This window comes from Quercus suber, unplaced genomic scaffold (genome assembly GCF_002906115.3).
Source record: "Quercus suber isolate HL8 unplaced genomic scaffold, Cork oak 2.0 scaffold_23, whole genome shotgun sequence".
NCBI lineage: Eukaryota > Viridiplantae > Streptophyta > Magnoliopsida > Fagales > Fagaceae > Quercus > Quercus suber.
Window position 1 is genome coordinate 1,600,975 of NW_027069488.1, and position 12,516 is coordinate 1,613,490.

The 12,516-nt window shown below is 34.5% G+C and overlaps 2 protein-coding genes across 4 annotated transcripts; both read right to left on the reverse strand.

Annotated features, from left to right (window-relative positions):
* Nucleotides 1-1,913: 1,913 nt before the first annotated feature.
* LOC111988314 (superoxide dismutase [Mn], mitochondrial) lies at nt 1,914-5,238 on the reverse strand. The gene is made up of 6 exons (XM_024020103.2): nt 4,840-5,238; nt 4,427-4,473; nt 4,194-4,319; nt 4,028-4,084; nt 2,926-3,003; nt 1,914-2,195 (listed from the first exon to the last, which is right to left on the reverse strand). The coding sequence occupies exons 1-6, from the start codon at nt 5,117-5,119 to the stop codon at nt 2,103-2,105; spliced, it is 681 nt and encodes a 226-aa protein (XP_023875871.2). The 5' UTR covers nt 5,120-5,238; the 3' UTR covers nt 1,914-2,102.
* A 1,033-nt stretch (nt 5,239-6,271) lies between these two features.
* LOC111988318 (UDP-xylose transporter 3) lies at nt 6,272-11,236 on the reverse strand. Of its 3 annotated transcripts, none has more exons than XM_024020108.2 (8): nt 10,963-11,236; nt 10,705-10,857; nt 9,818-10,002; nt 9,222-9,289; nt 7,796-7,928; nt 7,380-7,541; nt 6,981-7,253; nt 6,272-6,684 (listed from the first exon to the last, which is right to left on the reverse strand). In XM_024020108.2, the coding sequence occupies exons 2-8, from the start codon at nt 10,823-10,825 to the stop codon at nt 6,568-6,570; spliced, it is 1,059 nt and encodes a 352-aa protein (XP_023875876.1). In that variant the 5' UTR covers nt 10,826-10,857; nt 10,963-11,236; the 3' UTR covers nt 6,272-6,567. The 3 variants fall into 3 exon arrangements, with proteins under 3 accessions (XP_023875876.1, XP_023875874.1, XP_023875875.1); XM_024020106.2 differs by having other exon boundaries at nt 10,705-10,864; XM_024020107.2 differs by having other exon boundaries at nt 10,705-10,870.
* Nucleotides 11,237-12,516: the final 1,280 nt, after the last annotated feature.

The following is a 12,516-nucleotide window of genomic DNA, read 5'->3' on the forward strand; positions in this document are numbered from 1 at the left end:
CATATTATATGATAAATGAATTATATATTACAAATAAAATGAAAATAATAATACCTTATTGAGATAATTCATTTAAGTCAAAACAATTCATTGAAACAAATTGATGAGTCTCACTTGCATCTACATTGTCATCCATTGGTGTTATATTAAAACAAGAGTTTAAAATATAAACATCAAATTCTATGATAAATGAAATGTAAATTTACAAATAAAATTATAATACCTTCTTGAATGGGTTCATTTAAGTCAAAACAAATTTTTTTGAGTAAAGTAGCTAGTCACTTGCAACTACATTCCCATCCATTGATGCTATAACATAAATGTATTAGAAATAAAAATTAACATCATATTCTATGATAAATGAAAATGTAAATCACAAATAAAATAAAATTATGATACCTTCTTGAAGTGGTTCATTTAAGTCAAAACAATTTTTTGGAGCAAAGTATTGAGTCTCACTTGTAACTACATTACCATCCATTGGTGCTACAATATATATGTATTAAAAATAAAAATTAACATTATATTAATTTTAACCTATTTTAAAAAAATAACTATGAATCAAATAAAATACAATAGTGGTACATTGTTTAATAATTTCTCAGTCCTTCATTAACATTTCTTCATCTCTTTTTCTATTTGATATTGATAAAGGGGAAAAAATTGAGTTTGATATTGGTAAAGTGAAAGAAATGGAATAGTAAAATATTGATAAAATAAGATTTGGTGGGAAATAAAAAGTGAAATAAAGGAAAATGTGTTAAGAGGGCAATTTTGTCCAAAGAAGAAAAATTATTTTTGCCAACTGTATACCCCTTTTTCTCTCATTTATCCAATTTTTTTATTAAATAGGACCTACATTATTTTAACTTTAACAAGCACCATGCCATTAATTAATAGGGAAATGTCTAGTACATATCACCCAATACACACATAGTATTTATACTTTCCAAAAACAAGAGAAAATTCGAACTTCAAAATGGTGACTTGAAGTCATAATTTTCCTTATTTTTGGGGAGTGTGTGTACCATGTGTGCAAGTGTTTGTAACAGACACTCCCCTCGTTAATATAAGTTACATTTGTGAATCAATTTCAACTATTTGAGTCCTAAACTTGAAATTTTGCGTTAACGGTAAATTCTTCTTTAAAAGATCAAAATTTAACGGCTCATGTGGACACCATATTTAGACCCTGTTCACATGGATGGACCACGCAGGCCTACTACCAATTGGGCCTTATTTATATATATTAGATCTTATTTAATTTAAGAATTCATTTTGTAAATAATTAAAAGTTATTTCCTTCCTATAGGTTTATAACCCATGTACTTGTTTGGTAAGGAAGTATTTCTTTTTTATTTCCTTTTCTTCCTTCGATAGAATCTAAGGAAGTTCAGTATTTAATGCTTCATTGTTTAATAAAATTTCTGCTAGCATTCTTCTAACAAGAATTCTGGGACCACACTGCCACAATTTGCCTGAGTGTTAAACTTGTGATTGGATTTACACAGGAGTCCACTATTGATACTTAATTAAAAAAAAAAAACAATCCAATCACCAATTGACACTCAAGCAAGTTGTGACAATAGCATGGTCTTAGAATTATTGTTCTCCTAATAGCTTGAGTTTGATTCCAAGTAATCCAAAGTGCTTATTTCTAGGCTTGTTTTATTTTCTAGCTTGGTAATGATTCCAAGAAACCATAATAAATGCTAGAAAATTATAAGTTTATCCCCTTTTTTAAGGCTTTTCTCTTCTAAAATTCATTTGAGAATTTTGTGCTGCCTCGACTTTTGGTATCAGAACTTCATTTGGCATGGGTCTGATACCTCTCTAGCAATGGTTCATACAATAATATCAAACAATCATAAGAAAGGGCCACCTAATTTGGAAAAGAAGATTAGAGAACAAGCAACACCAAAAGATAGTAAATCTTATGACAGGAAAATCATCCGATACTTGGAAAGATTACCAAAAGACAGCAACTCTCATTACAAACTTCCAGACTCCCATTTACACTGACGTTTATTTTTTTCTTACAGAAACATCGTCAGACCCTGCATTCAGTAAAAACCTATTCACAGAAATATGCTCTTATTGTCTCAAAGATTTTCTTTCTCATAAACTTCACTTGCATATTTCCAGTTTATAACCTTCCATATGTTCTTCAGATAATCTGCTTTCACATTTTTGTACTGCATGAGGACAACAATTTTAATTGCAAATTACGAACAATGTCAAGGGAGAAAACAGCAGATAATTTTATATTTTACTTCCAAGATGGCTTCAGAAGGCTGCTTAATATATTCAGAGGAAGAGAGACAGAAGAAGCATTAATCAGCAATGCCACGATATGGGCAAAAAGAAGACTACATTTGAAACAATAAACAATACGAAAAGGCAACCACGTTTGGGTGGATTGGGATGGTCAGGGCGGCAGGGCACCCTTACCCAACTGAATATCCATTCAAAGCAGCTCAGGTCTCTAATAAACCTAGATGAGGTGCCCTTTTGCCATACTCATATGGTTTAATTCCCAGACTAAAGTCGTGTGTCATTATTCAGCTCTAGGTCAAATAAGGTCAGACTACATGAACAATACAGTGAAATTTCATGTGGACCTATCATAATGGCAGTTTCATTTATCCAAATGCATTTCAAATCCAAGAATTTTAAATACTGAAAATTCTTGGTAGATTTGTCAAATTCAAATTCTTGACCTTTTTTAAACTTCCCAAACAAAGAATTTGGATTTAAGCCCCCTCAAATCCCAATTCAAATCTAAATCTAAGGGATCCAAACAGGCCATTAAGAAATTTCAAAGATACCATGTAATTGGATGCTTGGGAATCATCCTGTAATTATGAAAACAACCAAATTCAACCTATAACTAGCATATAATTAAACCAAAAACAGTAAATTCACCTGTAAGTAGTATGCATGCTCCCAAACATCTATGCCAAACAATGGAACCAAAGCTGATCCTTTAGTTACAAGTGGATCCTATAAAAAAAATTTATGTTAGCAAAAAATTTCAGATGTCATTTATCAAGGGAAAAAAAAATATTATTTTAGACATGTAAAGTCTAAAATAAACAAGATTTAAAAAAAAAAAAAATCTAGAGCATCTTAAAGTCTTTGAAAAGTAAGACTACAATCAAGAAAGACTTTCAACAAACAAAAATATATCGTTTTATCAAAAAGTTGAGAGCACCCTCACAGTTATCAACAAGATACGCTACAATGTCCACATTAAATAAACTGTAGAAGATACTAGCAACTGCAGAAGACAAAGTTCCTAAATTAGCTAATAAAAGCAATCAATTTTTCACAGCAATTTTATCCTAATTTTGGAGCGAGGAAAAGAAGAGGAAAGGAGAGGATAAGATGTTCAGAATATACTCCTCTCACCTCATCTTCCTCTGTCCCCAACATATCCTTAGGTTCCCCCGTCCCCCCCTAAATATAGGTAAATGCAATCGCACTCCCATATGGCATCAAACTTGTGACCTCACCCTCCAGTCCTCGTTTCTAAGGGAGGAGATGGAATTTGATCCAAAGACCATTGGTTTTATTGTTTAGGAATTCCCCACATTGAAAACAATAATGGAAAACAGATCAGTTTTTATGTTTTATACTTTATCCAGTCTACTGCATACCACCTTTTTTTTTTTTATTTGGGTTACTATAATCATTGCAAATCCTAAAACAAAGGATTAAGGTTGAACCATTGAACTAGTAATTTGATAGTGACTTCACACTAGTGAAATGTGCTTAAAATTTCAACTACAAGAAGAATCAACCACCCCTGAACAAACATTTTTTACTTTAAAACAGAAGCAAACATTGTTATGGCCAGTCCAGAGAGGCATTCAATTTTGATCAAGGACAAAAGAAAGCCTTGTCTAGGTAAAACAATCTTACATACGGTATGAATATTTCAGTTACAAAAATCAGGCGGGTTTACACCAATCAGAAGGCTGAATGGTCTAATGACTTAAAAATAGTAAAGCTCTGATCACCATACCTGATTTGCAGTGGTTTGAACTGAAAGCTTCTTCAGCTCTTTATCCAGAGCAAGCCACTGTCAAGATTTCAAATAAAAGTATAGCTATAAGTAATTGAGTTCTGATATCCATTCAAAGAAACTCATGGACTTAACACAACAGCTCAAAGAAGCTTCGGAAACTTACCACCCATCCAGAGCCTTGCAAAGCCGCACCTTCTGCATTGACTCTTTGAATTAATGCTTCCAGAGAGCCAAACTGTGCGTCAATGGCCCAGCCTAGGGAAGCCTTTGAAGGTTCACCACCTCCTTCCTGTCATAACATTCAGAATATGATCAAAGTCCTAAAAAGGGTGACATTTAATGAAACTAAATAATCAAGAGCTTGCACAAGGAACCCAGAAAAAAAAAGGCACTTACTCTAATGGGTGCAAGATTCTTCCAAAAAATCGAGTGATTTATATGACCTGGTACAGGAAAGTATTAGTTACTGGTTAAACAAAGAAGTGTCATTTGAGCCTGGGCTCATAGGCACTTGACTTTTTCATATTTAAACTTTTCAAACGTTTGGCTGAGGTGGGGATTGCCACAAATTACATGAAACAATTGTGTTGGCAGTGGATTCAATTTTAGAGAAACAAAAGCAGAGGAAATGGACTTTGGATTTGGAATTTGAAGGTCCCCTCAAAAGAATGTCTAATATACTTGCTCTGTTTTTATCTATAAAGAAGCTTCCTGAGTTAAATTGAAAGTATCAGACATTCTTTCTTAATTTGATCATCAATGGAAGAAATGAGTTCCAACAACATGAATGCAACGAGTGAGAGTGAAACCTCCGCCGTTGAATTTGATGGCGCTCTGCAATTGGACGATGGAAGAGGAATCGGCCTTGGCGAGGGCCAGATCGAGCTGCTCGAGCGCCTTGTTGTAGTTAGTGATGTAGGTCTGGTGGTGCTTCTGATGGTGGAGTTGCATGATCTCTCCGCTAATCACTGGCTCCAGAGCACCATAGTCGTAAGGCAGCTCTGGCAGCGAGAAGCTCTGCAACCCACGAACGTGGCCAACCGCTAGCCCTAGAGATAGGGATTTTCTGCTCACACTCCGAAGAGCCATCCAGAATCTCTCTCTCTCTCTCTCTGCGCGCTTGTGTGAAGGGTAACAACTAAACAAACTATACCTACTACCAACTCCGAGGTACTTGAAGTAGCAGTGGAGTGACACCTCGTACGAGTCTTTGAAGATATTGCATTTGCCTCCCCTCTAATTTTTCATTTTTCATTATCTACTCCAATGGAGGGATTCTCATCACTTTTGATAAGTGACGAACAATTTTTTTTTTTTTTTTTTTGAAAAATTCTTAATATACTTTGTAAAATGTAACATACATTGTAAACATAAAAAATTATTATTATTATTATTATAATATTGTACTTTTTTTTTTAATATGTACAATATTGTATACATTTTTGTGTGTCTACTATGTAAGTTTATATCACTAATACAATGTAAACTTATAAAAGTTTTTCATTTTTTGTCTTTTTATAACTACAAGTTTGTGATATGGAATACCAATTACAAATAAATTATATCAATTAATGTTTGATATTTTCAACGGAGACATAAGTTCAAATCCTTTCGCTCTCATTGTAACTATCCAATTGGGATAAAATCAGCTAATGTTAAAAATGTTGTATCCTAAGCTCATTATTTCAGTTGACCCCATGCATATTATTTGCATAAACCGACCATTACATCAAACTTAAAAAAGGTGAACAACCGTCTTGGAACACATGTATGCATGAGCAAGTAGTGTTTGTATTCATTATCCTTCCAAATGCTTTCGAGTTATTATTGGGATTTCAAGTCTTAATGGAGTGGCCAATTAGATTACAATGAGCAGGGTATAGATATATTCCTTTGATGTTGGCACTTTTCTGTCTGTCAAACCAGGCAGGGAAAATTATTACTCTTTAAGAAAATAATTGCCACTAACATTACAGCTATTCTGTATTCTCATACCATTTGGATTGCAAACAGGCTTTCGTTTACCATTAGGACGAGTGCAAAACAGTGAATGATAAAAGCCATAGTATTTAGAGCTTAAAATGTCTTCCCATTCAATTTGCTCTGGAGACAATGATACTAGGCAACTGACCTGTATGATCCATTACGCTTAAAAAATGCTGGGTATGGGCAGCATATAAAATTGGTGAAGGTTTTTATAGTCTTTAGAGATTAAAAATAAATAAAATAAGAACTTTAAACTGTAAGAAATAAAGAAAGTTTTAGTATTTGGAAATAACAGTATACAATTGACATATTAATTCTGGTATGAGTTCCATTGAGAAGCCTGATCATAACGAACTATTAACCAAAACTGCTATATAAGAAGGCACAATTTCTTTTTAACTCTGAAAATTCGACAGAGAGTCCTCAGCTAGCCAAATCAATCATCGCTAGGCAGCACATGGATGGCCTTTCCAGCAACATCTTCATCGCTGGACTATTTTATCTACCAATTTTGATCTATGGAAAAATAATAATCAATGATTGCAAAGGCTTTACGCATGTAGGTCCTTGTTTGATTTCCATACAGGGGCTTTTGGAACAACACCATCAGCTAAAATCCCTGTTCCGTTTTCTACGGTTAAAAGAGGATCAGATTCACTTTCCTTTGCCTGCAACAGAAAATAAAGAGGTTTAGCATATTCATTACACATGCAAATAGTATTACAGGGTCGCAAGAACAAAGAGAGAGAAGAAATGTATGATGAAATAAGGGAACCAATAAATATGGAGATTACTGAGAAAAGTAGAAACAAAGACTTTGGGGAGGTGGGGAGATCCACCTTTTGCTTAATTCTTTAACCAATTTATCCAGGAAAATCTTTAACCAATAATTATCTAAAGAAAAATTATATGAAAGCCATATATATATATATATATTATGAGATAAGGAAAGAAGTTGAGTTACCTGGGTCAATGGTGCAGATGCTTCAGCAGCCTTCTGCTGGCTCTCAAGGGTACAGCAGTAAGAATACACTATCATCCCAACTACAGCAATCAAAATCCCTAAAATATTGCGCCAGCTAAATGGGTCATGAAGTAGAATATAGCCAAAGGCCAAAACTAGGCAAGTTTTCAGATGTCCAAGGACCTGATAGGTGACTGCAGATGTCTTTCCAATAACCAGAAATGTACTGAAGTTTACAGAGACAGAAATCATGCAGGATAGAACAATGAAGAACTGCAATAAAGACCACACGTAGGATAGTTAAATTAAAAAGGAAAACAAAGTTACAAAAAGGGGTGAAGAAGCTTTTTTTTGGGGGGAGGGGGGTGGGGAGTTTCTGGTGAGTGTTTCAATTCTTACCAGCACTTGAGGGGTATACTTGAAAGCAAAAACGTTTTTATTAGTCAAAAGCCCATCTAGAAATGGGCCAATGACGAACAAAGTTATTGCCTGATAGGGGCAAGACTGATAAAGAAGTTGGGTTGAAGATACTTTGAACTTCTTTTGGATGGTATTAGTCATCTGTAAATAACTGGTTAAGTTCTTACAAAACAAGGACAGATTCACCAACCACAACAAAATATTGGGCCCTATAGTAACACACATGACAATTAATTGTGCAATGCAGAATCAAAAGCAAGCATTACACATAAAACACAGACACACAAATATACATACATGCATGCATATCTTTCTTCCTTTTGCTAGTTACATGAATGCATATCAAAGGTACAAAAAAATCCAACATAGTAAAAAGTCAGTTCAGCTTAGGATACAATCTGAGCAACGCAGGTCGTGATAACTGCAAGAAAAGACAAGAAGGAGCCGAGGGCATTGAGTTGAAGATCAGTCACAGTTGCAATACCAACGCCCAGAAGAAGGATGGCAAGTGAAAACTGGATGCTCCTACTGTAATAGAGGTAAAGAAGCATCAGTACACATTTGTAAATAAATATTAATATACATAAAGAGTAAATCCAGAGCAGAATAGCCCCACCAAGAATTATGAAAGCAGAAAACCACTTTATATGGATAAACCATCACAGATGAACACAATCACAAAGACAGGCAGGCATGCATTAGCCAATAAACATGCACAAGCTACCTAAGAAATACATAGATTTTCACCCAAGAAAAAAGAAATAAAAAGAAGGAAATAAAACAAAGAGGATTAGATATCATGACCAAGAAACTGTGTATGTCTGCATTCTAGAAGTACTACAGAAGTATTTCATGGCTGACTTCTTCACTCCCAAGCTAAAATTGTCTATTGGTAGCAAAATGTCTTCAAGCCAGTTGGTCTACTAAAACCCGACTCTTAGCAACGTGCAAATGCCATTTCCTCCGGGCCAAGATATGTCAATGATAAAAAATGTTTCATAGTCAGATTAGGTATTTTCCAAGAGGCTGAAGGTCACTAATACCGATTTCTTTACTACAAAATATTTGGGGTTTTTTAATCTACATTAGAGATTCTATTGTACCAAACTCAACCTTTTCTCTGTGCACCAATTGTTTCCTCTCAGCATAATCAATACACGTCCCTAACGTGTTTTGCAAAGTCAAGGCTCTTTCTTGGCTGTTGCTTCAAGACCCAGAATTCTGACCCCTAAAGAGAACCAACCACAAGGCATCTTTTTCTCAAATTTTTTTCCATTGAGAAAATGAAATTATATCGATCAGCTCTTTACACTTTCTCTTTCACATATGAGCATGTTTAACATTTTTCACAAGGAGATTGCATAAAAATGCAGAAAATCAAGCACATGCATTTCGACATGTGCAAGTGTGTCTATATGCTTGTGTTCACAAGTGTAATAACACCACCTAAATATCAGGCTGCACAAGAAACTTGAAACTCTACATACCAGATACAAAACAAAGAAAAACAGTTCAAGAAACAAGAACAAATTAATAGGGCATTAATAAACACAATTGACAACCCCATTAAGTAGGATGATGCGCTTGCCAGACAAATTTTTACTAGTGAGCTACAAGGTCAAGTTAAAAAGAGGAGCTTTAAAAGCAGATGTATAAATATCAAAACAAATAATTAGGAATACATTGGGCTAACAAAGTCAAATTCACCCCAAAGCAGATAGCTTAAAGTGATTGTTTTTAAAATTAGGTAGAAGTCATATATACATTTGAAGAATGTTGAACAAAGCACAAAAAATCTATCACATCATGTGCTGAACTTACCTGAATATCTTCCTAAAGAAAATAATCTCCAAAAGAACAGTACAGGGAATGATCGCCAGTTTTGTCATCTAATATACAAAACCAAGAGAGATATATATTCAGAAATCAATGTCCAAATTAGTATTTAAAATTGAAGAAACAGTAGTGTGACAGATTTAGGAATATAAAAAGTGTGGCAGAGTAAAGTAATAGACAGGACAACTTTCAAAAAAGGACAAAATCATGCTACTGCACTACATAATATATCAAGACACAAAGAGTTAGAAGTATGTATCCATAAGGATCAAATTTTGAGATATGGCAAAGTTTGCGCGCAAGAAAGATTGATCTCAACTAATTTATACTGCATGAATCACATAGCACATATGCACATTCCATGAAACAAAAAAAATAAAAATAAAAACCTTTGTAATTTGACATATCTCATGCAACTAATCTATTGAAACACAAACACTACCAACACATAAATTTTTATACTGATTTAGAATAGGATCACCACATTATGGGAAACCAATCATGAAATCATCCCATTGATAAAAGAATGAGGTTAAATCTTAAAACGACAGAATTAATCACCATAAGCTAGAGTAGGTTACCTGATAAAAACCAACAGAATTGAAACCCAAGCTAAGATTTAAAAGTCCAATGGAGATTCCATTTAGTATGCCAAAACCCATAACAGCTCTTGCATCAAAAGGTTTGTGTTCAAACAAGTTCAAACATAATGCCACATGAAGAGAACAAAACGTGACAAGAAGATGCCAACTTGTCAAGGTTGTGGCTGCACCAAGCCATATCATAGGTTAGTATTCTCAACTATACATCAAGACCCAAATGGTAAGCAAATACAGACGACAACACTAAAAATTGATAGCAACCACCATTTTTGAGAAATGAATATATACTTTGTAACACATTCCCCGATACAAATTCAATGACCCCACATCCACATGGCGGTTTTTGGAAACCTCGACAACCATTGAAACCACAAAATTATTAATTAAAAAATAAGTAATACAAATAAAGTGGCAACACCAACACATTTTCGAATAAACAAAAGCCTTATTGGGGCAAATCTTTTTTTTTCTTTTTTGTTATTGATAAGCCTGTGACCTCAACCTCCACCTAGCACTTGCAACGAGAGGCGGTGTCAATTGAGCCACTCAGCCACAAGCAGAGCTCATGGGTCTTTCAAAGACAAGGCTGCATCGACCAATAAAACACAAACAATTAAAATTCAACCATGCACTCTACTCGCCAACACAACCACATGGTTCGAATTCAATTAGAGAACCTAACAACATTGTAGAAACTATACCTAAGTTTTGCGCACCATTTCTTATTTCCATAAGAAAGGCATCGATTCAAACAATTTGTTTTTTGATTAAAAAAAACATAGATCTAAGCAGCAATGATCAACGCTATATTAATTGCAAAATCACAAAACAAAAAGAGTAAATTCTATGGCTGTGGCAGAACTCACCAAAACTGAAATTAAGCGTGCTAATGAGGGCCTTGTTGCAAATCACAATAGAGACCGACGACACCACTGACAAGCTCAAAGCCCCAATGGTCCCCAGCTGGAACCTCTGGCTCTCACTCATCTTCGCTCTCTCTCTCTCTCTCTCTCTTCAATCTGATATCTGGATCTATAAATATATCAATCAAAATAGATCTGCTAACACGTTTGGATTTCGGGATAGAGAGAGAAAAGGAAAAGTGAAAAGAGAGAAAGTGTCACCGTTTGGGAATGTGGAAAGCGAAGTCCGTGAGAGGCCTTTTCCTGGGAAGAGCACTCTGGTGGGATTTATAATTCTTATGAGCCCTCGGGCATTTATGGTAAGTGGTTACAGCCCCCAGTTCGGTTTTAAGGGAAATTTGGGAACGAAAATGACACGAGTAAGAACGCAACCAAAAAGATCATTGATTGCATCGGATCCGTCGTCGTTTTCTCCTCTCCCCCATTTCCCAAATTCCAAAATGCCGTTCTTGGTTTGTTTTTTTGTTTTTTTTTTTTCTTCAAGTAATTGCAGTGGCGAAATTATCGGGGCACTGGTGCAGAGTAACGCAAATTATTTCACAACTTTGACACGGTAAACTGTGGGTGATTATCTGTTACTGTCAGCCCAATGAATTTTAGTTAGCTCAATTGGTAAAGTTTATTATGGTCGAATAAGAGATACGGAGTTCGATTCTCGTCTGCACCAAAATTAATTAGAGTGTTGATTTAATGATAAAGAGTAATTATCTAAAATAGATTTCATATGTTGAAACTTTCTAAAAGAAAATTACGCATAGACTTATCATTTTTCCTTCACCACTCATAATCAGTCACAACAAAGTTGTGACAAAAAAGTTACAGTATTAAATTTTTTTAACTAAAAACACCTGGACTTGTGAAGTTTATGGAGAAAATTTATGATAAATAATTCGATACTTATTGATGTGGCAAATCATTAGTAGTAGATAAAAAACTTATATTAGTGGTAAACCTAAATAAAAATCAGCATAAACTTGGCAACTCAACTAGTGTGAAAAATATTGTCAAATTTTTTGTGTATAATTATCCTAGGTGACAAGTTGATAAAGGTTCAAATATAGATTCATTAATAAAATTATTTTTTTACCCACTAGTAATACTTAATAACGCTTATCACATAAAATTTATTGTGAAAAAATTGTGTACATAGCATTTCTTTTATCAATCACGTGAGCAGGAATTTTAATTTTCCTAAAGGCCAATCATGTTGCCACAACAAATGTAAACCTATCTCACAAACAAAGAATATCATTACTGTTGAATTATCACTTAAGCAGTTTAACCCCATTTATGCACAAATTTGAATTTATTTTGAGGGAAATATATATTAAGAGTTGATAAAATGCATTTAATACTCATATCTTAAGAGGCATGCCTTCTATGGTTTTTTTTTTTTTTTTTCCAAAAATCAAGATTTCATAGATGATCCCTTGTTGGAGCCGGATGTGAATTGACATACCAACTATAGGCCACAGAGACAGAAGGCCCCCCACTCTGCTCAATGTGGTTGTTCCCATGATTTTGATTCTGATTGCAAGATTAGCCAATTTAACGTAGCTGCTAAGTGATTGTCTTACCTAAACTAAATTACTGATGCGTCACACTATGGTCGGTGTGACGTGTGAGCTTTGACTGGTTTACCTTCCTTTTTTCTTTTCTTTTTTGAGAAGGCAAACCGGTTTACCTAGTGTGAAAAACGCGAAGGGTGTGAATTAGCCTATGTATGTACTATCAGAGTTTATCAGATGGATTTTG